The following is a 26,629-nucleotide window of genomic DNA, read 5'->3' as shown; positions in this document are numbered from 1 at the left end:
GGGAGAGGAAGAGGAGAAGGAGGAGGAGGAGGAGGAAGAGGAGAAGGAGAAGGAGAAGGAGAAGAAGAAGAAGAAGAAGAAGAAGAAGAAGAAGAAGAAGAAGAAGAAGAAGAGGAGGAGGAGGAGGAGGAGGAGGAGGAGGAGGAGGAGGAGGAGGAGGAGAGGAGGAGGAGAAGAAGAAGAAGAAGAAGAAGAAGAAGAAGAAGAAGAAGAAGAAGAAGAAGAAGAAGAAGAAGAAGAAGAAGAAGAAGAAGAAGAAGAAGAAGAAGAGGAGGAGGAGGAGGAGGAGGAGGAGGAGGAGGAGGAAGAGTAGAAGAGGATGGGAGGGGAGGAGCAGCAGTTCTTTAAAGGTAGAAGTAGCTATGAGTTTTTCCCTCAGGCTCTTCTTGCCCTGGCTGTCCCCATCTGATCTGATTGCAAGCACAGCCTGTGCCTCAGCTGAACAGACAGTCAGGGCCCAAGGAGAAGACACCATGGGTGACTGGAGAACAAGAGGCTCCATTTGAGGGAGACCCGGAAATCCTGGAAAGACCAGAGCAGCCTCTCAGCACAGAATATAAGCACTCAGCAGCCTGCTTTGCTACACCTGTGTGTTCTTACTTAAGAGCTCCTCAAGAGTCTTCAAGTTGTACATATTAATATTCAAAGGAAATAGGAAAAATGGTAGAATTGCAAGGGGGGAGGGGTACAGGGTTTTGCAAAGAAATGATTGACAACAAACAGTACTCTAAAGGAGCGACGGGTTTTCCTTGTTGGAAAATGCCTAATTGGGGTTTTCTTCAATTCACTGTGGAAAATAAGGACAGAGAGAAGAAAATATTGTGAAGTTGGTCCCTGGTACCACTGTCCTGCATTCTAATCCCAGCTCCTCTTCTACCAGCTGTGAATCAAAGAAGTTAATTAAATTCTAAGTATCTCTTTCCTCATGTACAAAATGGATTTATGACAGCACAGGATTTAATCATGTTTTGTGAATTAAATGTGATCATGCCAATGAAGTGCTTGGCATTGGGCTCTTCACTCAATAAACCTCACATTCTGCTTTTATATATCTTTAGGGTGATTTTTGTAAACTGAATTTGAGCTAATGTGGTTTCGCTGGTGTTAGCATCATTTGTGATGTACAGTTACTGCACTCCTCCCCAAAGTGCCTAAGAGCCTCCACCACTGACCTTATGCTATGTCTAGTTCAGCTCTTCCTCTCCTAATCCTCAGCCCCATCACCCCCACCGAATGGTAACCTGAATCCTATATAAGAACACTAAACTATGAGTTCTTCCCATTATTGTTGCTAGAAACGCTATTAGGTTAGTGTTCTCTATTTTTTTTTTCTCTTTGGGTCACACCCTGCATTGCACAGAGGTTACTCCTGGTTCATGCACTCAGGAGTTACTCCTGTCGGTGCTTGGGGACCATATGGGATGCTGGGAATCAAACCTGGGTCGGCCGGGTGCAAGGCAAACTCCCTACTCACTGTGCTATTGCTTCAGTTCCCAGTTAGTATTCTCTATTAACCTTTCACCCAGAAAAAGAAAATGACTATAATCAAGCAGGCATACAGAGGAACTCTGAGAAAAAAAAATTACCCTTTCTCAAAATTCAAAATAAAAACTATTTAAATGTCTTATGTAGGAGGCTCTTTGCCCTCCACAGAGTAAGGTCAGTTACGCTGCCAGAGAAAACCTCAGAATCTCGGTGGTTTAGCACAGCAAAAGTCTGTCTTGTTCATTTCCCTGCCACATTCAGTCAGTTGGTATTTGTCCTCCAAGTGGTGACTTGGAGGCCCAGGCAGCTTCCATCTGGAGCTACGTTTTGAAGAGAGGAAGTGATATCTACTTTGTGGATGTCACCCTGATCCTAATTTTAGGGTAAGACATCTGTCTCCTCCAAGCTAAATTATTCTTATGAATAGGAATTCATTGGTCTTTTAACATGGATTAGGACTCAAAACCATCTCAGTGGTTTACATCTGAATATGCTCTAACTGATCTTCATCCTTGCACCAAAACTGAACCAAAGGATAATGCGGAAGGTATGAACTGACTCGTGTAATGATCTCCTTCTTTCTAGTGAATATGTCACTGTCACTGTCCTCCCATTGTTCAATTTGCTCCAGCAGGCACCAGTAATGTCTCACAACAAATTGTGGACTTGTTGTTGCTGTTTTTGGCATATCGAATATGTCACAGGTAGCTTGCCAGGCTTTGCCATGCGGGCAAGATAATCTCAGTGGCTTGCTGGGCTCTCCAAGAGGGGCAGAGGAATCAAACCCCGGTGGGCGATGTGCAAGGCAAACACTCTACCGGCTGTGCTATTGCTCCAGCCTTCCAGTGAATATACTATTATTAATGTAGCCCTGACCAAGAATGTGGATCAGCAGCAAGTGCATGCCTTGCGAAGTATAATACTTGGGTAGGAACTCTGATATATGTATATATATATATATATATATATATGTGTGTGTGTGTGTGTATACACATATATAGATATGTGTGTAAAGGTTACATTCTTTATTTGAGAGAAAGATTATGTGATATTAAATTTAGTATCACTGTATTATCACTGTATGACTGTATCACTGTTATCCCATTGATCATCGCATTACTTGAGCAGGCTCCAGTAACATCTCTATTCCTCCCAGTTCTGAGATATTAGCAGCCTCTTCTTACTCATCTTTTCCCAATGATTGGAGGCTCTTTCAGGGTCAGGGGAATGAGACCTATTGTCGTTACTGTACTTGTCATATCGAATACGCCACAGGGAGCTTGCTGGGCTCTGCCCATGCAGGCAGGATACTCTCCGTAGCTTGCCGGGCTCTCTGTGAGGCACAAATGGGTAGGAAGTGTCTTATAATGTGTCTTATAATTTCCGGACACTCATTAAATTTAGTAATAACTAAAATTGACTTCGAAGAGAGATTTGAGTAGAAGTCATGGATAATCTTCTCCATTGCCGTTCTGGAGGATGTGATGGATCCATCAGGACGTCGGAGGGCAGTCATCTTGGTCTTATAGTTGGCGAAGGACAGGCGGGCGTTACGAATACTTTTCCCGGCTTCTGCCGCATCTACCAGTACTTCTGCTCTTCTCTCTTTGAGGTCTTCCTTGATCGCATCTCTGCACTGCTTTGCAAGCTCGGACGTTAGCTTGCGGTTGCCTGAGGCATGCGCCAAACCACGCTGGCGAATTAGCTCAAGAGTTTTCGAAGATAGGCGACTTTTTGTGGCTATCTCTCTCTTGGCGTTCCTCGCACATTCATGGAGGTGCTGAACCAGTCGATCGTATTCCTCGTCAATGTTGTCAACAATGGCATCTTCCCATGTTGCCGCAATAGTACCAAAGAGTTCCCAGTTGGTGGTCGTTCTGGGAGTTCTCTTTTTGAACTTTGCAGCCCTTTCTCCCCGCTCTGTGAAGTAGAATTTTGCACGAAGGAGACGGTGGTCCGATCCCGTTCGAAATTTTGGGACAACAGCGACATCAGTCAGGCAAAACCGTCGATTGAATATGATGTGGTCTATTTCGTTGTGGAATCGTCCACCGGGAGACTCCCATGTCCATCGTTTAGATTCTGCCTTCTGGAACTGTGAGTTACCATGAATGGTCTTGGTCGACATGATGAACTCAGACAGTCTCTCACCCTGTTCGTTCCATTCTAGGCCATGGGTTCCGATGTGAAGTTCTTCAGCTGATCTTCTCGGTCCTATCTTGGCATTAAAATCACCCACAATGATCTTGTAGAAGGTGTGGTCTTCTTTATAGAATTTCTCTAGCTCCATGTAGAACTTCTCGATTTCTCTTTCATCATAATGAGATGTTGGTGCGTAGACAACGAAGATAGAAACTGCAGGCAGTGAGCCACATCTATTCAAATGTAAACGTCCGATTCGGGTTGTTAGGCATTCGAATGAATCAATGCTCTTGGCCAAGTTTGTGTTGATAAGGACACCGACGCCTCCAACACCTCTTTTATCGCATGTTCCGAGGAACAATTCTTCTCCAGTGTCGAAATCTCTTCGATAGCCATGTCCACTTGCCGACATACCAAATTCCACAGGATGGGTATGTCGTTCCCAACGTTCTCCCCTCCGAAATCCGACACGCCATTTCGTCGGTAAAGAAACAAACAGCACCCGGCCCAGACAAGGTCAGACCTGAACACCTGAAGAACCTGCCGTCAGTACTAATCAATACACTGGCTCGGCTCTTCACTCGCTACCTGTCTGAATGCAAGGTTCCATCTCAATGGAAAACCAGCAGGACCGTACTACTGTTCAAGAAGGGAGACATCCATGACATTGGCAACTATCGCCCGATCTGCCTATTGTCTGTCATCTACAAGTTGTTCACTCGAGTCATCCTGAATAGGATTGGCAGAACACTAGATGAAGGACAACCATGTGAGCAAGCAGGGTTCCGCAAAGGATTCAGCACCATCGACCATATCCACACGATAACCAAACTCATTGAGGTTTCTCGGGAGTTCAAGATGCCGCTCTGCTTAACGTTCATTGATTTAAAGAAGGCCTTTGATTCTGTTGAGACGGAAGCGGTCATTGAAGCCCTAGCCAATCAGGGCATACAAGCCCAATACATCAGGATCCTCCGTGAGCTGTATTGCGGATTCACTACCAGGATCTCACCATTCTACAAAGAAGTGATCGTTGATGTCAAGAGAGGGGTGCGGCAGGGTGATACCATTTCACCAAAACTCTTCAGTGCCACCCTCGAGAACATCATGCGACGACTGGAATGGGAAGGAATGGGAGTGAAGATAGATGGTCGGCAACTACACCACCTCCGCTTTGCTGATGACATTGTTTTAATAACACCAAACATCAGCCAAGCGGCACAAATGCTGGCCGACTTTGACCGTGAGTGTGGAAAGGTAGGACTACAGCTGAATCTTACGAAGACAATGTTTATGAGAAATAGCCTTGTTCCTGACTCCCCATTCGCTCTCAATGGAACGACCATCTCCGAATGCAACAGCTATGTGTACCTAGGTCGAGAGGTCAACATGACAAATGACCTGGCACCCGAGCTGCGCAGGAGGAAGAGAGCGGCTTGGAACGCCTTCAAGAACGTCGAAGAAATAGCTAAGAGGACGAAGAACCTCCGGCTCCGGGCACATCTCTTTGATTCCACTGTTCTTCCTGCATTAACATATGCCTCAGAGACCTGGGCCCTACGCAAACAAGATGAGAACGCCATTCAGGTCTCCCAAAGAAGAATAGAAAGAGCTATGCTTGGAATATCACGTTTCACTCAAATGAGAGAACGAATCCGGAGTTCTGACATCCGTCGACGATCAAGGATCAGGGACGCTGTCTCATTTGCCAAGGTGTCGAAAATCAGATGGGCTGGTCACGTAATGAGATTTAAAGACGACCGTTGGACTAGAGCTGTTACTGATTGGATTCCACGGGATGTCAAGAGACCGCGTGGCCGCCCACCTACCAGATGGTCAGACTTCTTTGTCAAGGTCATGAACGATCGGTTTGAGGCCCTCCATGTTCCTGGAGCGAAGAGATGCCATTGGGCTACACTAGCACGCGACAGGGACAAATGGAGACGTTACTGGCGCCCGCTCGAGCAAATCGACGACTAACGGGAAGTTAAGTGATTAAGTGATTAAGTGAAAATTGACTTGGGTACACAATGAGTCCAGCTCCTCAGAGCTGGACTCTCTTCAACCTCACTCCTGCTCTGTGATCCAGGATCACTCCTGGTGATCAGGTGACCATAAGCGGTGCCAGGATCAAACCCAGGTCAACATGCAGAGCCAGAGCCCTACCCACTGTACTATCTCTCTGTCCCCATATCTTTTCCATCTTAACAGCAAGTTCCATTGTGGGAAAAGCCTAGAAGAAAAATACCCTTTGAAGTGACTTGCTTTTTCCAAGGCTACCCTTTAGTTGTACCCACGGCTGTGACAAGCCTCCTGAGAGCTGCCTCCTCCCTGCTCACTCACAGCAAGTGCTGGAGGTCGCTGTCAGGTTCCACCACCCCTGCGATTTCTTCCCCTGAGCCCCATCCTTCTAAATCCGTGTTGCAGGTACCACATCTGTGTGACCGTGCTGGTCTACTTCCTCCCCCTGCTGGTCATCGGCTACGCATACACCGTTGTGGGAATCACTCTGTGGGCCAGCGAGATCCCTGGGGATTCCTCTGACCGCTACCACGAGCAAGTCTCTGCCAAGCGAAAGGTGAGCAAAGGGTGTCCGCGCGCACACACACTCCAAGAGCTCAGAGCCCCGCTGAGCCCCAGCAGAGCTAGTCTGCGCCGCCCCAGAAACCCAGGAGGGGAGGAGGCAGCAGCGCAGGGGGGAGAGGGGGGGTCCGGGAGATGCAAAGGGGAGGGGGAGGGGAGGGAGAGGAGGGAAGAGAAGAGCTTTCTCTTTGCTCTGCAGGCAGGAGTCACCTCCTGGTGCCTTCAAGAGTTATCTCCAAGAACCAGGGAAGCCAGGAAAGCACAGTAACCTCCTCTTTGTTCCAGACACTGCCATGCATTTATATGCAAATATAAATCCCTTTCTTTTCTGCAACAAGCACTGACCTCAATTTTTCAATTAGCAAATATCTGCAATATTCGGATAACAAATACTGCGCCATGGTTACATATAGGAGCCAGAAAGGTAGTACAGAAGGCAAATTACATGCTCTCCTGGTTTCCAGAGTTATTACATCTGGTCCCACAAGCACCTCCAGGAGTGACCCCTGAGCACACTCATACCACAGTCAGGAAAATCTCCTAAGCACCGCCAGAAGTGGCCCACTCCACCCCAAAACTTCACAAATAAGCACAAAAAAATTTTTTTTGAAAAACGAAGAGCTTTCTTATTATATTTTAAAATTTCTTTTGGTGCCTCTTAGCATAGTGTTTCACTGAATGGATAGTAGATGTGTCTTTATTGAAGGTTTCTCTGGGGGTTAAATGGAAGTGGTTACACCAGCCAGTGTTCATCAAACCTGTTTTGGGGTCAGGCTCTTCTTTTTCCCTTTCAGTGTTTTTAATCAGACTGATGTACAATTCTGTCAACAGTAAAAACCCTCCTTGGAGGTCTGGGGTGGTGTCTCCCAACCTGTGTTCAGGAGGCCAAGGATGGTCCAAATATTCCCAGCAACCTACTCAGTGAAGACACACTGCTGATTAGGTCTTGTAGTGCCGGGAATTGTCCAGGTCACCCAGGGCTGCTGGCACCCCAGGGCCACACCCAGAGGTGCTTGGGGATTTCCAGGGCTATACCTGGAGAAGTTCAGAAGACCATATGGTGGGGGACCGAATCAGAGTTGGCCACATGTCAGGAATGAACTTCACCCCCTGTCTCCGGTCCCTGTGACACTTTCTTCTTGTTTTTTGTTTGGGGGTGACTCCAATAGTTCCCAGGACTTACTCCTGACTCTGAGCTCAGGGACTACTCATATGGTGGAGATGAAATATGGGTGCTGGAGATGGAATATGGGCTGGCATGCAAGACAAGGGCCCTACTTTCGGTTCTGTCACCCCAGCCCCCATGAAAGCTTTTACTTTTTTTTTAACTGAATGCACAGTTACAACACTGTTCATGATCAGGTTTCAACCATACAATGTTCTAGCATCCATCCCTCCTGCAGTGAACATTTCCCACCACCAATGTCCTCAGTTTCCTTCCCACCACCCCCCTCCCCAAGCCTGTCTCTATGGGAGGCATTTTTCTTCTTCTTCCTCTCTCTCTCTCTCTCTCTCGCTCGCTCGCTCCTTTTCGGTATTATGGTTTGCAATACAGATACTAAGAGGTTATCATGTTTGTTCCTTTGCCAACTTTCAGCATGCAGTTCTTATCCAGAGTGATCATTCCTAACAATCTTTGTCTTAGTTGTCCCTTCTCTTTCCCAACTGCCTTGTCCCCAGCTCTTGAGGCAGGCTTCCAACCATGGACTAATCCTCCTGGTCCTTGTTTCTACCATCCTTAAGTATTCATCTCATATTATATTTTATTATATCCCACAAATGAGTGCAATGATTCTATGTCTGTCCCTCTCCTGACTCATTTCACTCAGCATGATACTCTCCATGTTTATTCATTTATAAACTAATTTCATGACTATTTTTCCCCCTAACAACAGCTCCTTTTAAATTCCCTTTAAATATCCCACACCCGGGCGCTGAGCTATCCAAATCCTTCCCACCCATCAGGTGCTGTCTCTTCCACTTTCTGTGTCTCCCCAACACCCACTCCCCTTTGCTTGGTCATCAGCCCTTCCTTGACTTCATGAGTCATTGTCCAGCAGGATGACACAGCAATGGTCTCAAGTGCAACTCAGAAGGAGAATCACTGGAAGGACTTATCAAATCCAGAACTCCCGGCCACACTCCCAGAGTTTCTAAATCTATGTGAGCCCAAGAACTTGCATTTCTGACAAGCTCCCAAGGGAGAGAGCTGTTATCGCTCCTTTCAAAAGTCACTGATGCGATCAAAGTCCTTAATCCCTTCCTTTCCTCAAGAGGGTTTATAAAGCCCTTCCCAGCACACACTACTCGGTATAGAGCAATGGTGGGAGGGAGAAAGAGCAAGTCTTGCCTGAGATTTCAAAAAAAAAGATGAGAAGAAAATGTGCTGGTGGTCTCATCTGCCTCACTCTCTTGCCAGGTGGTCAAGATGATGATCGTTGTGGTGTGCACTTTTGCCATCTGCTGGCTGCCCTTCCACATCTTCTTCCTCTTGCCCTACATCAAACCGGACCTCACCTCGGAGAAGTTTATTCAGCAGGTTTACCTGGCCATCATGTGGCTGGCCATGAGTTCCACCATGTACAACCCCATCATCTACTGCTGCCTGAATGACAGGTAAGGACCCCAGGCCCCTTGGAACTGCAAGACCACCGGTCTATTTAGCTGCCAGGAAGCCAACATAAGTGAGCAAAGCTGACTGTGACACGAGAGGGGGAGGTGAGGACAAACCAGGACCTGCTCAGACCCCTGCCTGCTGGCTATCACTGAGCAGGAGTGCAAACCCAGAGTGCATGTAGTTTTTTAATTTCCCGAACAAAGCCACAAATCCGTATTTTGTGTGAATTCATCCAGTGAACTCTCCAACTAAGTTGGGGCTGGGGGAAGTTTTTAAACCTAGGTTAATCATATAAAGATCTGCACACTACACCTGACTCAGTCTTTGCGTGAGTCTACCCTGCTCTAGGAGGGGATCTGCATGCAAGTGAAGGAGAGACAGACAGACAGTCAGCCAGGCAGATGACAACCCTAGAATGCTATCCTCCCAGGGCATTTTCCCCTTTTTCCAAAGTTTCCCTTCTATCTTCTCATCGCACTAGCCGGGCCTCTTCCCTGCCTCGCTTTCAGAGTTTCTGGGAAGACCAGGTAAGGCAAAGAAGTCAGGGACTCCAAGACCTGGGTATGCCTTTACTCAGTTACAGCTGGTAGGAGGATCAGGTGCTCAGAACAAACCAATTGCAGACCTGTAAGAAGAGGGAGAGGCCTAGGAGGTGAGGGTCACCAAGGGGAGTCCACAACAAGCACAGAGTTCCCGAGAGAGAGCAACTCAGCCTAGCATCCAGAACAGTACCCCAACCTTGATGTAGGAAAGGATATGAAAAGCTTGTCATGCTCTCCCCACCTGCAAGGGCCAATGTGAAGGTGACCCCGGGGGATGTGCTGCTGGGGACAAACAAGCTCTTGGATGTGTTTGAGATCTCTCCTGGTCTGCCTCACACAGTCATCCTTCCAGAGAAACTGACTACCTGCCCTGGCGTGTTTACATAAAGGCCAGCTCTTTCAGCTTAACAAACAGGGAAACTGAGGCACACTGAAAGGACATGGTTGGCAAAAAAAAATATTTTTTAATTTTATTTTTGGCCACACCTGGCATTCCTCAGGGGCTATTCCTGCATGTGTGCTTGGGGTTACTCCTGGTGGTGCTCAGTGGACCATATGGGATGCCAGGGATCTAACCTGGGTCAGCCCCATGCAAGGCAAATTCCTTACCAAATGTGTTACCACTCCAGTCCCAGAAGTACCCTTTAGGCACTAAGTTAATCTTAGGGAAAAGACTGAGTCCTGAATTGACCCAAAGTCTCAGAATCCACATGCATTTTCGGTGCCCATAGGTTCTCCTGAATCTAACCTGGTTAATTGACCTTTAAGCTTTCTGGATCTCAGCTTCTTCTGCTATCAGTTAATTCCAAAAATAATAACAATGAATCATGTGCAAGTGTGCTGATTAGCAGTGGGGGTGGGGGGGTCACTCTCTGAACATGGTCTGTTCCATACCTCATATCTGTGTCTCTCCCTCCAGGTTCCGGGTGGGCTTCAAGCATGCCTTCCGCTGCTGCCCCTTCATCAGTGCCGGGGACTATGAGGGGCTGGAAATGAAATCGACCAGATACCTCCAGACCCAGGGCAGTGTGTATAAGGTCAGCCGCCTGGAGACCACCGTCTCTACCGTGGTAGGGGCCCAGGAGGAGGAGCAAGAGGATGGCCCCAAGGCTGCACCCTCTTCCCTGGACCTGACCTCCAATGGATCCTCTCGCAGCGACTCCAAGACCATGACAGAGAGCTTGAGTTTCTACTCCAACATGCTCTCCTAGACAGTGGCACTGTCATCAGGACCAGCCACTCATCTTTGCCTTGTCTCATTTCATGCATGGGTAGTTCCTTCCTCTGAAGCCATCAGAAACACCTTAACATCAGGGCTTGTGGAAAGAGACAGGGTGGTTTAGGGCAAACATTTCATCCTGATCAGAGTTAAATTTCTGGATGCTTCCAGGTCTTTACCACTCCCAATCCGTGCAACTCAAGACAAATCACAAAACCTCTCTGAGCCTATGAAGTAAGAAGGTTGAGCTAGGGTTTTTCAACAATACATTCTGTGATTCAAGAATTATCTCTGAATACAGATGCTCCCTTCAGAATAAATCATGCAGTGCAGTAATGGATCCAGTTGTTCTGTTTTGGATCTTGTCTAAACTCAGTTTCAGCCCTGCTCGGTTTATCTCCTTTCAACTGCTGGTCCACATGACATCACCCTTCACTTCATGAGAGAACAACCAAAGGAATCAATTGAAATTTGAATGATTTAACCCAGTCTTTGAAGCATACATGGAAAAGAGATATAATTCTGCCTTCTTTAACATCTCATTACTTCAGTGTGTTTAATTATGAGACTAAAAGTCTTGGGATTCATTTGTGTTAATATCCCCAGGACTATTCTAAGTAAAAAAGTGAAAGCAGGATATATCCACCCACTGCTACCAGCTAGTGGCTGCATAGACAAAAATTCAGGAGACCTGATTCATACTTAACCTGTCTGAGCCTCTTTCCTTATTTAGAAACAGCATGGGGTTGAACCATATCGTGTAGGTGTGTTCCATCTGATTTTAATGTTCAATGGTTCAGTGATTGTATGAGTTTCTTGTTGTTACACACACACACACACACACACACACACACACAGGTGATCTCAGGGCTTGAGAGATAGCTAAAATAAACTGGTGGTCTCTGGGCTAAAGAGATAGCCCAAAGGGCTAGTTTATATGCTTCGTATGTGAGAGGCCAAAGTTCACTCCCTGGCAACATATGGTCCCCCAAGCACTGCCAGGAGCTGGCCAGAGCACCAATATGGAATTATTCCTTGAGAACCACCAAGTGTGACCCCCGACCACCCCTCAAAAAATTTTTGTTTCAGAAAGAATAGGAGCACAAGAATAGTGACTTCTTATCCAGCTCCTGAGATCATGTGTTAATATCCATATTAACCATTCTCTAATCGATACTAAAACTGTGAGAACTTTCTTTCTCCTGGAGACTCTGGACTTTTTACAGAGGGCTTTGGGACTTTGTATCAAAATCTGCACCTGTGCATCAGGCATCTCAGCTGGTGCCCACAGCTGAGATGCCAGCAAGACTGGCAAGCAAATGCAATCTTGAGGTTTCTTAGAGTGGACACCCGCCAGTCTTAGCTTTGTACAAGCAGAAGGCATGTGCTCTGGTGCCTGGGAAGAGAGAAACACTTGTGGGAGGCAGTTGCCCTGGCTTCTTCCTTTTGGCTCTCCAGCTCTCCTCTTCCCCAGCTCTGCTGATCCCCTGGCTGTAAGAGGGGCGATGACCCACCAACATTGCAGGATCTTCTACCAAGTGTCATGGACTTAAAGCTTTCTGTCCCAACACCACCTCGGGATTTCCAGCCGCTGAGCATGCCACCTACTTCTGTCTCCTAAGTCAACAGGCAAGCACAAGACTCTATAATATACATGAATGTCCTTCTTGTGCTTTGAAGAATGAATGTGCATGTTCTGCATCTTTACTGTGGAGCAAGAAAAATGCTTCCGATAAATGGTACAGTCTCTACCACTCTTGCTTCCTCCAACCTGATTGGGATTTTGAGAAGCCTTGCAAAGTTATATGGCAATAGTGTAAACCCAAAAGATCTAAGAGTCAGAGGCCAGGGAATTTTAGTACAGTGGGTAAGGTACTTGCCTTGCACATGGCCAACCCAGATTTGATTCTTGGCACCCCTGTGGTTCCCAGACCCCCAAAAGGGGTGATCCCTGAGCCCTGAACACTACCAGGTACAGCCAAAAACAAAAAAAATCAAGAATCATATTCTGCAAAATAGTATGGGAAGACATTAGTAAGTTAAGTGAAGTCAGCTTGTTGCAGATATATTAATGAGAGGTATAAACTTGGGTTGACACAATTCAGGGCCTAAAGTATAATCATGGTTCCAGCAAAGAACTGAGCCATGTAGAGATGATTCACTTTAGAGGAATAGAAAGAAGTAGCATGATGATGAGAAATACCTAAGAAGAAAGCGTCAAGACATTGAAGATATGCTCTCTGTGGAAGGGGTAAGAGCTGGATTCAACACCCACTCTGCACTTGGCCCTGAGTTCCCTCACTAAGGGATATGTCATTTCTCCCACTCTTGAGGAGCCTGCCAGACTGGCCACTGATAATTCATTTGTACTTCCCTGGGTAGCGAAGTAGCTGAAAGGAAGATTCACCACGGGATTCTAAAGACTTACATTCTACATGGCAATTAAGCCAAAGACTGAAACTTTATAGAGTGACTCTAAGGTCACTCCATCAGTCCGAGCAGGAAAACAGAAAGGATGCGCTTTGACAGTACCATCACTGCATCCGAAAAATAGACATGGGGCCACCTATGAGGTTTAAAATATGGCAGAACATCCCCTCTGAGAGAACCCAGCAAGCCGTCCTTTGACCTGCCCCCTAAGACCTACTTAACTTATAAAAATACTGTCAGATCCTATATGTGAGAAATGCTGTGATTTGCACTGTGCATGGGTCTCATTTTATAGAGCCTGTCGCCCTGTGTTAATCTCCTGGATGCTTTTCTTTCAGTAGTAATAGAATGTAAGACATCATGGAGCCATCTGTTATGTTCCTCCAAAATGTGGGTCCAGTTGCTGGCCCCCTGCATTGTGCCAATCTCCTCTTCCTCGTGCTCCCAGAAGTGAGTGGATGTATATCATGAATTCACATCAGATCATAGTAAGGGGGAGGGTGGGTAGGGGGGTATTTATGGGAAACTCTGAAGGGCAGGAGTCCTTGTCCTCCTCGCGCCCAGCAGAATGCTGATGGGTTGGAATGCTCCTTCTCCTGGAAGGAACTCCTGAGAAAGGGAGATCCACAAGCTGACCTCGTTGGCCTGGCTTTCGGGAAGACTCACATAAGTGGAGAGGGGTCATTCCTGAGGCTTTTGTGTTTTCCAGCCTGGGATTCTGGAATGAATCTCTGTACAAAAATAAAATATGTGTTTGACTATCTCATGCCTCTGTCTCATCTCCAGGGACTCTAAGCGCCTTCCAGGAAGCTAGATTGGTGATGTCATGATCCCTAATAATTTCTATAGGTAGAATAGAAAGATGGAACAACATGCAGTGAATGCCTAGCTCTGTAATGAAATGGGTTGGCAAGCCGTGGGAACCGTTTCCAGGTGGGAACCCAGGGTTTTGTATTTTTTATGCTATATTAATGAAAATATTGTCTAAAATGACCAGTAATGGCACCTCTAAGGAGAGCTGGGTTGGTTCACGTCCCCCCAAGACAGACACTGCAGGGGAGTGACTGACAGAAAATCTGGGAAAGAGAAAGGGGCAATGCAGCAGTAGTCAGTAGGGTAAGCTAAGGCCAAAATGCAAATATGGCCCCTGTGAAGAAAGGAGGAGCCTCAGGATGCAGAGATTCTGGGCAAGTCTCCACCCAGCGCAGCTCACCACTGCTCCGTGTGCTGTGTACCGGCTGTTTTGCCTGTCCTAGGTCTCTGGGATGAGGGGTCTCCGGGAGGGTCCTGAGCACTGAAACTAAAATCAGCAGCTGACTGGATCCTTGTACCAGTTCTGGGTGCTGGGACTCCACAGCTGCCGCCAGACCTGGAGTTCTGCCCCACTGTGCTCAAAACATGTGCTTGGAAACCCTGGCAGGACATGAAACTTCTCCAGGCATCTCTGGCACTTCCTGAAGCCACCCTAGAACAACTTCACAGACAGCCCAGCAAAGGAGTCGTGAGCACCTGTTCACAGGTGGGTAGTCAGAGACCCCACGGGCACTGAAAGAGGCAGGTGGGAGGAGAACAGAGCTACTGCACATCTCAATAAGGGTAGCTCTCATTGAGTGTTGGAGGTGAATTATGGTTTTGTTGCACAGCTGTTTCGTATCCCGTGGCCACTCTGGTTTTCTGCGACCTCATCTCCCTCTCCCTGTGCTCTGAAGGCATTAGGACTCCTTGCCCCTTTTCTAGAAATGATTTGATGTCTCCCTTTCTCTGGAGAGCAGAGGGTGAATGATTTTTTTGACAAAGTTTTGTTTTCTTCTCTCTCTCTCTCTCTCTCGTTTGAAGGGGATTTCTGAATTCCTTGGAGCCTATGAACCCTGTTTTATGACTTAAATAGAAACGTATTTATTTGTTTCTGGCATGAAATATGTCTGATGCTTGAAGAAATGCAAACATAGTCTCAGTTCAGCTTCCCAGGCACACCGCTGACAGAATTACCACAGGCATATGTCTGGCTTTGGTCACACTCCCACTGAGACTGTTCAGTTCCCATTCCCAGAGCACCTGTATGGAAACAGATCTCAGCTCTTCCTCCAAGGGGAACTTCAGACAAAACAAGACCCCAAGCAGAGTTGGGCACGGAGGTTAGGAGGCCACACCAAGGATATCCTCTTTCATACTCAAAGGTCTGGTACAGAATCTGCTTTCCTCAGCCCCACAATCAGGCTGTTAAATCACTGTCACTTCCTTTTCTTCAGTTCAGAGAAACAGGAAAGAGAATGAGCTATGGAAATCTTCTGATTCACTCTCATCAATAGAGGATTTGGCATATGTGAGAGTCCCCTGCACCTGAATAAAGCTTTTTCCCAATCTCTATCCCTTTCCCACCTCATCTTCCTGCCCACCCACACTTCTCCCCCATCCCCCTTCCCCACCTCTTGCTCATCTGCTTTCCTCAATTGACATGGCTTTCAGGGTAGGGCTCCTGCCTTAGTCATCACTTAAAAGAAGCCGCTGAAGTCACAGATCCAGTTTCTACCCTGTGCAGGAAAACAACAAACTCCATAGAAAATGACAGATTCCAGTGTTGTCATCACTAACCATGCCAATACATAGACTTGAAGAACATTCCTACAGAAGAAAACAATAGACAGAGTAGAAAGAGTGGAAGAAGTGGACAAGGCAGGGCACAGCCACTCTCCAGGAATTCTCTAGGCTTGGCTGCTCCTCTGTCCTTTGCTGATTCACTGATCATCCATACTAATCACTCTCTTAATCCATAACCACAATGGCTTGGCAATAGTATAGTAAGCAGGACATTTGCTTTATTCGCAACCGATCTAGGCTCTATCCCCAGCACCCCATATGGTCAGTGGCCCGAGGACCTCCAAGAGTGATTCCTGAGTGCAGAGCCAGGAGTAAGCCCTGAGCACCCCTGAGTGTAGTCCAAACAATAATAATAATAATGACAACAATAGTGGAATAATAAGATAACCACAATCTATGGGAAGTAGGTCCTATTTTGGTAGAAGTTTCCTGTGGGCAAAACTGTTGCTGGTACCTCATGGTGTTTCACTAATAAAAATTTTTTTTTAAAAAACTGTTGCTGGAAGATGGCACTTCCAGGAATTCTCCTGGAATTGTGAATAGCCATGTGCGCTATTCCAGAAAGTCCAAGAGAGCTGCTGTGAATATGTTACTTCACTGGTTCAGAAATCTGGGGACAACCCAAACACTTTCTCATGGATTTTTTAGCTTATGTCTGTCAATAAAGATTAAGCAACTGATAATTTGACTTTATCCATTGAATACTTGCCTGGCCTTCATGATAGGGCCGGCACCCTGCTGAAGATTTGTAAATTTGAATGTTAAGAGAACCTCAAGAAGTGCCGGGAGAGAGGGGTAGATAAGTACTCACCACTCCTACTGGGAAGAATGTCAAAGCAGAGGTGTCATAAAGGTTTCCCAGTGTTTTATCTCATCAAACATTAGTGAAAGGCAATGAAGTCTTCAGTTCAATGTTTTCCTCAGTGGTAACGAACACGTACATTGTCAGAGAAAATACTTGACCTTTGCTTTGATCCCCAAAACTCCCCAATATGTCTCATATATGATGGATACTTCCTTTATGGGTCATGAAGTTCCAAATTCTTTGATCTGTGCTTCCCCTCCTCTATTTTTATTTTTAAATTGAGTAAAATGTTTCTTTTAAATTCTCTCAAATCAAAAGCCAGTTCCTCCTCAATTCTATTAGAATATGGTTACAACCTCATCCCCATCTCTCTCTCTAGATTATACTCTGGCCACAGGACCGTTCAGTAATGTACCAGTTAAGCGTCAAATTATGAGGTACCTAACACTAAGGTCATCAACAGCCTGCCAGCAGGAGGATAACTCACTGTAAAGTAATTCAGGGGGAAAAATAACTCACTCACTTTTTTCGAGTTAGTAAAGTAACTCACTTTAAAGCAGCATTCCAGTAACATGATTTTCTCATACACAGGCATTGGATTATGGATTTGAAGAAAGGAAGAAGTATATTGGATATGCAGGATCTGCAAATCTGGGATTTATCATTTTGTACATAGAATCACTTCTGCTTCTGTTCCCATCTGAAGAAATCCCATGTGATCATAACTACATCTGACCATGAGGTTCCATGATCCCTCACAGACTTGTCTCTCTTCTCTCCTGTAACAGTCCATATCACTAACCACAGTAGGCACTTTACAACTCCTAGATGCCCTATGTGCTGAATCTGATATTCCATGGCAGAGTGAAAAGTAATAGATATTTAATCCCACTGTGCAGGATATACAAAGTTGGAGGCCCAGGCTCCAAGCAGCCACCCATAGACTCTATTCAAAGTCCTCTGTTTAAGAAACAACTTCTGTGGGCTGGAGAAATAGTATAGTGGGTAGGGTGCTTGCCTTGCATGTGCTGGATCCGTGGCATCCTATATGGTCTCAAAATACTGCCACGGGTAATTTCTGAGTGCATAGCCAGGAATAAGCCTCCCTGAGTGTCAACCCCCAAAAACCAAATAAAAAACTCCAACCTCTGTATGGACTTGCTAAATACTCCAAAACAGCCAAAATAATTCTGAGAGGGAAATAAAAGATATGGGAGGCACCATGTTCCATAAATTTAGACTATACTATAAAACTGTAATAATTAAAAAAACTGGCATTGGAATTAAGGTAAACACATAGATCAATTTTAATAGATAATTAAAATTTTAATTGATAATTAAAATTTTAATTGATAATTATGGTAAACACATAATTCAATTTTAACTGAGAGCCATTAACTAATTTTCCATATATAGTAGCTGTTAATAAGGAGCCTAGAACATAAAATGAAGGAATATTCCTCCAATATGTTGCACTGAAAAAATTGGATAGTCACAAGCAAGAGAATAAAATTGGATTGCTATTTCATACTATATACAAAAGTTAACTCAAAATGGGCTACAGGCTTATATGTTAGACTCAAATCCATAAAATATATTGAAGGCAAACACAACATGGTACTGGCTTCTTTGAGATTCAACTGCATCAGCAAGGAAAACAAAAGCAAAACTTAACAAACAGGATTAAACTGATTTAAAATACACTATTATTACGACTGAAAAACATCCTACTGTTTGGAAGGTATTTTCACACCATTAATTGACAAAGGGTGGATATCTAAGACAGACAAAAAATCACAAAGACCAGGGGCTGGAGCAATAGCACAGCGGGTAGGGTGTTTGCATTGCACGCAGCCAACATGGCCGATACAGGTTTGATTCCCAGCATCCCATATGGTCCCCTGAGCACCGCCAGGAGTGATTCCTGAGTGCATGAGCCAGGAGTAACCCCTGAACATCGCCGGGTGTGACCCAAAAAGCAAAAAAAAAAAAAAAACAGACAACCCCATCAAAAAGGTGGGAGATGAATTGACCTAGGAAGACATATAGACAGCCAACAAACACATAAAAATGTGTTCATCATTACTTATGATCAGGAAAAAAAATGTAACTCAAAAATCACAACATCTCACACCTGTGAGAATGGTGTATATCAAAAAGGTCCAGTCAGTGCTGGTGAGGGTGGGAATATAAATTGATGGGAATGTAAATTGGTTCAGCCCCCAATGGAAAATACTATAGAAAATGCCCCCCCAAATTAATAAAATATCTACTATATGATTCAGAAATTTCACTCATAGGTACCAAAGTATACAAAACCACAAATACAAAAATGTACACAAAATTTCTATATTCATTGCAGTGTTATTTACAATAGCCAAGGTAAGAAAACAACACAAGTGCCCAATGACAGATAAGTGGATAAAAAAAATGTGGACTATAAACACAGTGGAACATCACTCCACTCTTGGAAAAGAAAAAAAATCTTGCCCTTTTGCTGCCATTCGAATGAAACTGGAGGGGGTCGTGCTAAGTGAAATAAGTCAGAATGAGTAAGACAATATCGGATGATATTACTCATATCTGATATAATAAGAAACAAAGAAAGGAATAAAGTCCAATGAAAACAAACCCTCAAATTCCAATGGAAGAACTGAGGTTACCAAAGGCAGAGGAGATTTGGGACAGAGAGCAGGGAAGAAAGGGGTGGAGGGAGATGTGGTAACAATGCACCCCCAGAACACATAAACATCTGTAGTCTTAAGAACAATTAGCTCAATAAAATTAAAAGAATGAAAGTTGTTTTCTAACAACAAATTTCTGCTTCATGTGTTGCCTTTGCTGCCCAGCAGTGAGGAAAGGTTAAGACTAAGAAGCCCTGACAACCACTGGTGTTGCCCCCAAACAAAAAAATAAATGAAACAAAAAATAAAATCCAGGATGGTCATTTGGTAAGGGTAAGAAGCTTGTGAAACGTGATGCTTCTAAATCAGGGCATCAACTTCTAAAGCCAATGTAGATTGGAGCCAGAAGTAACTCTCAGTGACCTCAGCCTCAGTAACTTCCTCTTGCATCCCATGTGCTGTCCAAGGTCAAAAGTAAGACTCGTTTACGTTCCATCTAGTTTGTATTAATGTATTTTTTGCTATTCTGATTCCTTTAAAAAAAGGGGGGGGGGTCTTTCCAGACTCCGTAAACTACCAAATACCCATTAAATCCTAAGAAAATAATTTCAAAAGCTAAATTGCTATCATATTATCTGCAGTTTCCAGGCTCTGAAGCCAGGTCATGGCCATCACTTGGAGTGCTTATCAAGGATTTACAGCTATAATTAATCTTTCCAGATTTAGTCTTGGATGCATGGAATTCCCTAGAAATGAATTTCTTTGGAAGATAATGACTTCTTTTAGGAAATAAATGTCACTGGGAAGGATTATGTTGACAGCTCACAAATGTCTATGTCCTATTCATCAGGCCAGATTGATGAAGTATCAGAGAGTAGGCTGGGTTGTGGAGTGTGGGTAACTCTCAGGCAACCCATGAAAATGGTATCCAAGGCTGACATCCTGGAGCCAGGCTGAATCAGATCATTGCAAAGTTAGAAATGAAAGGTGAGTGCAATCCCTCAGCAAAGAACTAAAATGAGAATGAGAGGGACCAGTTGATGGTTTCAAACAATAATAAGTGATATTACAGTGGGTTGGAACTTGCCTTGCAGACAGCTGACCTGAACTGGATTCCTGGAACCCCATATGGTCTCCAAACCTGCCTAAATGCAGAGCGAGGGGTAAGTCCTGAGCACAGCTGTGTGTGCCCCCACCACCACTGTAGCACTGTAGCACTGTCCTCCCCATTGTTCATCGATTTGCTTGAGCAGGCCCAGTAACATCTCACAACAAATTGTGAGACTTATTGTTACTGTTTTTGGCATATTGAATACGTCATGGGTAGCTTGCCAGGCTTTGCCGCAAGGGTAAGATTCTCTCGGTAGTTTGCCGGGCTCTCTGAGAGGGGCAGATGAATTGAACCCAGGTTGGCCAGGTGCAAGGCAAATGCCCTACCCTCTTTACTATCACTCCAACTCACCACCACAAAAAAAAATGATATAAAGAATTTTTTAGGACCTGAATTTCTTTTTTTTTATTTTTTGGGTCACACCCGGAGATGCACAGGGGTTACTCCTGACTCTGCACTCAGGAATTACTCCTGGAAGTGCTCAGAAGACCATTTGGGATGCTGGGAATCAAACCCAGGTCAGCCGCATGCATGGCAAACGCCCTCCCTGCTGCGGACTTGCATTTCTAACCTCAGCTCCAGGGACCCTGACTTAGTGAGTTTACATTTTAACACATACATACCCATGACCCATGCAATGACTAGACTAAATATCAAAGCAGAAAGTACTTTGGAAGGTCAATGAGGAGAGGCTTTGACAGAAAATCATGAATTAGAAACAGGTGAATTTTGGGTTTCCTAATACATGGACTTGTCTTACTTCATCAAGGTGGACTTTCAAAAAACTGGGCCCAAATTTAGTAAAGCTACAACAAATGATGGATATCATTAGAACTGAGGATTTTTGTCATAGAACTGAGCTTTCATGGGAAGGGAGAAGAGGAGCTAAAAGGAGATATTTGGGCATTAGTGGAGAGAGCAGGCTCTCGGGTGATGTGTGGGCTGGAATTAGGCATGCATAAGGAGTACATCTAACAGCATTATAAGTCCTGGTACCTCAATTTAAAATGATTTTTAAAAAACTAACAAAGAACTGGGCCTCATAATCTGGACAGAAGTATGGCCCCAGGATGAGTGTCACGGAGGAGAGAATGAAGTGATAGGAAGCAAGGAAATTACCACCATCTTTCTCTATAAAGTCCTTTCTCTGACCCCACTATCAGTTTTTCTTCCAACATTCCAGTACTATCCTTACAATGTAAAGATTTTCCCAGTGCTCACCCATTCTCTTCCCTGTTTTAATCTTCCTTCATACAAGTATTCAAATCAGAATTAAAGTACAAAATTTTCACTATCCAGATTTGTAGACATGTACCCAAACTGCCAGCCCCTGGAAGGCCCCACTGTTGAAATGTGTCCAATTCAGGGTGGAATTGTTTCCTTTCCCTGAATTCTAAAACAAATTAATAAATTACTCTATGGGAAAGTATTTTATCTTTATGCAATCCTAACACTCAATCCAATTCATAACTTTTTCAGTTATTTACAACTTTTCTCTTGTGTTCAACTCAGATTTATATCCAAGCAAGGAAAAGTCTCCACCCTGGAGAAATTTTGTTTATGTGCAGTGAGAGAGAAAAGAAGGTTGAAATATAAATACAAAGAGCAGAAGTTATGGATACAACTTTTAGTGGTGGGGGTTGGGATGGGCCACACTCCTGATTTTGTACTTATGAATGACTCCCAACAATGCCCAGGGACCATATGGAATGCCGGTGATAAAACTCAGGTTGGTGCCATTCAAGACAATCACCCACCTGCTGTACCATCCCTCCAGACCCTGGATATAACTTTTTATAAAAGTGTCTTTTTTTAAGTAAACAGTGGAGACTATCGGTCATAACTCTCCCTAATTTTAGCCTTTTTAGCTAACAGTGATGGCATTACTAGAAATTGTGTTGATAGAATCCCTGGTCAGGGTGGGGAGGGACATTAGAGCAGGAGTGTAGGATATTCAGATGGATTTTTTGGTTATATAATCAAGTCAAGACTAATTGTAGGATTCCCTGAAGTCACTCTTTGGTAAACAATTGATTTGCTTAATTTCTAGAAATGCTCCATAACAAATGAGTAATTTCCACAGAAACAACTATGTTGGTATTCTAAAACTAATCTCTGTGGTCTGTTCTTCAAGAACATAAGGTTTACTTCATGTCAGAGAGTGCCCAGTTCTTCTTTCATTTTGCCTTTAGTCTCCTGAAATACATCATACCCTGTGTTGGGCATCAGGGATGCAATAAGAAAATAACAAGAATAATTTCTTCCCCCAATCACCTTTCAAACTAATAAATGATGATGTCCAGACCCTGCACCAGGCTATCTTCACTGGGGTAACTCAAAGGGGGACAGGGAGTTTCCCTCCCTGCCCCAACAGAGCCCCGGCAGCCAAAAACCTCCAGAACTCAATCACCGCCAAGCTCACGGGTGCTCTCCACAGGCTCAGACAAGCCTCCCTCATGAGTGAATCTGTAGAAAAATCCAGGTATTTGGGACTCGTGACTGAAAACTCCAAGCTCACTCAGAGTGGAAATGGGCCTCCTCCCCCCATCTCCAAAGTTTACCAGTAGCTTGGCAGTCACACCCACAAACTGCCCCTGGCACCATGTAATCTCATCAATGGCCATGATCCCGAGACTCAGAAATAAAGACCCCTGAAGAGAGCAACATAGGCCTCACGCATGAGTGAATCTTCTGTGTAATCATATTCTAAATTTTAGAATTCCTCTCATATTCTACACCACTGATGTACCAAGAGTAACACACAACATTTGATGAGGTCTAACAAATATGTTAGTAATCTCTTATACAAGGGCTTAATGGCTCCAGGATGAAATACAACAATCTTCACACACTATCCTCTGAGAAAACTTTACTGGACCATTTTCAGCGGATTACTCATAATAAGCAATACCAAATAAATTGTTTCAGTTCTGCTTTGGGGGCACGTTTTGGGATTTTGGGTGGAAACATTCAAAATTTGTTGGTAGGAAGGTGCAATGGTGGTGGATTAGCGTTTGAATATTAAATGTAATAAATTATTGTGAACAACTTTATAAAAATAAAATGCAATTTAAAAAACTAATAAATGATATATGAACCAAATAAATCCACAGAGGAAGTTATAATGAAAATAAAATAAGAACTCTTGAGACCAGGAAGATAGTATGGGAAGTCAGGCACTTGCCTACAGTCCAGCTGGCTCTGGTTCAATCCCCAGCACCACAGATGGTCACTTGAGCACTACCAGGGGCCTCTCCTGAGCACAGAGCCGGGAATATCTCTAGAGAATTACTGAATATGAGTCCCCCAAAACTCAGACTTTAAAAATTCTATGTTTTAAAGATCCAAAGGAAGAAAGCCTGTTATAAGGGAACTGAACTTAGCATTTGAAGTTAGGTAAGCTTTCTCTGAGGAAGTGAAACTCTGAGGCAGGACAGTTAACCAGATACAAAGAAGAGAAAGAACATTAGGAGTGTCAAGTATGGCCTAGGGAAAGGTCTGTAATGAGAACATCTAAAATAAATGAGACTGTGTCTGAATGGAAGAGGAGAATGGAGTTGTAGAGGATGAGGCTGGAAAAGATGGTGGTAGAGAACCTTGGAGATCCTTAATATGAATTTTGGTCTTTAACCTTAGAGTAAAAGCAAGTTGCCAAAGTATTTAGTAAGTGGTAGGTCCAACCTACTTTTACAGAAGACCACTCCTGCCATATAGAAACCAATTCAGAACTAAACGTCATATTTCAAGTAAGAAAAGTTGGGCGTGTAGACAGGTAGATAGATTTGGGAAACCTTTAGAAACATGACAGGTTCATCCAGGGCAACCCAGGGAGGGGTGAGGGCATTCTTCAACCCACCCCAATAGAGCCCCAGCAGTTGAAAACCTCCAGTACTTAATTGCGGACATGCTCATGGCTGATCTCCACAACTCAGACAAACCTCATCCATGAGTGAATCTGCTGAAAAACCCAGGTACGCGGGTTTTGTGACCAAAATCTCCAAGCTAGCACAAAGTCGGAAATGGGTAACCTCCCCCCATCTCCTTCTTCTTCCAGGAGCCTGAAAATCATGCCCCAAAAATGCCTCTTGGTGCCATATAAGCTCATTAACAACCATGATCCAGAGACTCACAAATGTCTCAGAAGAGAGCAACACGAGAGCATCATACTGATGTTCTGGACCCCAAAGTCACCATCCAGTTAAAAAAATTAAATTAACCTCAGCTTTATCATCCTATTTAAAATTTTAGAATTCCTGGAGCATGCATCATCAAATGCAGCCATGCAACATCTCATATTCTACGCCATGGTGTACCAAAAGTAGCACACCACATTTGAAGGGGTGTAAAAAAGTAGAAGGCAACCAATCTCAGGAGATATATATATGTATATATATACACACACATATATATATCCATATATCCATACACACACAAACACACACAAGCACACAAGTCTCAATATCTTCAATCATTTTCCTCTAAGGAAATTTTTTCAAATCATTTTTAGCAGATTATTCATAATAATCAATACTAAATAAATTATTTAGGTCCTGCTTTGGAAGCAGGCTTTGGGGGCTCACAAAATCACAAAATCACAAATCATCCTGTTAATTCGTCGATTGCCTTGAGCAGGCCCCAGTAACATCTCTTTCATCCTAGCCCTGAGATTATATTCAAGGCTCTTTAGGAGAATGAGACCCATCATTGCTACTGGTATTTGGCATATTGGGTACGCCACGGGGAGTTTGCCAGACTCTGTCCAAAGTAGGAGTGAGATAATAAGATGTTATAATAAAATGTCGCGCGGCTCCAAATGCAGCCACGCGGTTTTGGGAGCTGGTTTTTATAGTCTCTGAGTCTTGGCCGTTGATGGGATTACACGGCGCCAGGGGGTCAGTTGGTGGGTGTGATCCCCCGCCTACTGGAATTTGGAGGATCTGGGTGGAGGATGCTCGACCCCAAGCCTAGTAGGCTTGAAGATCTCGGCCCTGGAACCCGCGTGGCTTTGTCCCTCTGCCAGTACCTTCATGTGTGCGGAGAGTGGTCTCAGCATGGTGGTGGCTAGTCCTGGAGGTCTTTGGCTGCCAGAGCCCTGGTCGGGGCGGGGAGGAAAGCTCAACCTGCTCCCCTCCAAGGGGCCCCAGTGAGGACAGCCAGGCGCGGGGGCAGGAGACTGCACTGTTCTTTTCCGGGAGCTGGTTTTTATAGTCTCTGAGTCTTGACTGTTGATGGGATTACACGGCGCCAGGGGGCCAGTTGGTGGGTGTGACCCCCGCCTACTGGAATTTGGAGGATCTGGGGGGAGGATGCTCGACCCCAATCCGAGTAGGCTTGGAAATCTCGGCCCCGGTTTTGGATTTCTGCTATTTTATTTATTAACCCTGGAAGTATTTCTACTGAGAGTCAGATAATTAAGAGATTGGTTTCTGTGTTTCTGGGGCCATGGCCGTGCCAGAGAGCCGCTCATGGGGGGCAACTGGTGACCTCGGTAGGGCGTGAAGGACGGGCTGGAACGCCCCCCGTCCCATGAGGTATCCATCGCGCCCCCACCCCCGGCTCAGACCTGCTCTCCACAAGGCTCCCATGTGGCCACCATCTTTCTTTCCAGAGAGGAGAGGGCAAATGGGGCAACACCCTTTCCCCTCTGGGCAGGCAAGATGGCGTGGATTAATGCATGGTCCGTTCACTTTTCTGCTCCAAGCTGCTGGTTTTCTGTATTAAGTCCTTGTGCTTCTGGGGCCGTGGCCGTGCTGGAGAGCCACTCGTGGGGGGCAACTGTTGACCTCGGTAGGGCATGAAGGACAGGCCGGAATGCCCCCCCATCCCATGAGGTATCCATCGCGCCCCCACCCCCGGCTCAGACCTGCTTTGGGGGCTGGGGTGGAAAAATTTAAAAATATGGTGGTGGGAAATTATGATGGTGGTGGGATTGGTGTTGGAACATTGAATGTAATAAATTGTTGGGGTCTCAGCAGCTAGTCTGAGACTTTGACCAAATCCTCTGTCCCTGGAAGCAAGAGCAGGCCCTGTTTACAAAGACCCAGGGGGGGCGCTCCAGCACCCCCCACAGGCAGGCACTCTGGTTAAGAATGAGGGAGATGATTGTGTCCACCTACCAATATTGTCAACCTGGCCCTCAAGAGTAGGATATGTAAATCATTAACTGAAGTCTATAGGAGCCCTACCTGAGAAAGCACTGGCCCCCTCCCAGCGGCAGAGGCTGGAAGCAAGAAATCCTCCATTGTGCAGAGGGCCAGGGCAGAGGCTTCTCCCCTACCCATTCCCTCCCCTTTAGGGAGTAAGTCCTGTGACTTCTGGTCGTACTCCAGTTTCCCGGGGTCGACTGGTCAGGACCCCGAAAATAAATTATTGTGAACAAATTTATAAAAATAAAATAAAATTTTAAAAAAAGAACTACAACAGATCCTCAGATAATGTCATCTCATTCAACAAGATAAACCATTTCCTTATAA

The 26,629-nt window shown here is 45.0% G+C and overlaps 1 protein-coding gene across 1 annotated transcript in view; it reads left to right on the top strand.

Moving 5' to 3' along the window:
* Positions 1 to 10,941, top strand: part of TACR1 (tachykinin receptor 1) — a 167,394-nt gene extending 156,453 nt beyond the window's left edge. The window contains exons 3-5 of the mRNA XM_056114787.1: positions 6,055 to 6,205; positions 8,630 to 8,826; positions 10,289 to 10,941. Coding sequence (XP_055970762.1) covers positions 6,055 to 6,205; positions 8,630 to 8,826; positions 10,289 to 10,580 — 640 coding nt within the window. The 3' untranslated portion in view covers positions 10,581 to 10,941. The remainder of the gene's footprint in view (positions 1 to 6,054; positions 6,206 to 8,629; positions 8,827 to 10,288) is intronic.
* Positions 10,942 to 26,629: the final 15,688 nt, after the last annotated feature.

This window comes from Sorex fumeus, unplaced genomic scaffold (genome assembly GCF_029834395.1).
Source record: "Sorex fumeus unplaced genomic scaffold, SorFum_2.1 ptg000003l, whole genome shotgun sequence".
In the NCBI taxonomy this organism is placed as follows: Eukaryota; Metazoa; Chordata; class Mammalia; order Eulipotyphla; family Soricidae; genus Sorex; species Sorex fumeus.
Note: the sequence above shows the minus strand (reverse complement) of the source record. Positions and strands in the feature narration are given on the sequence as shown.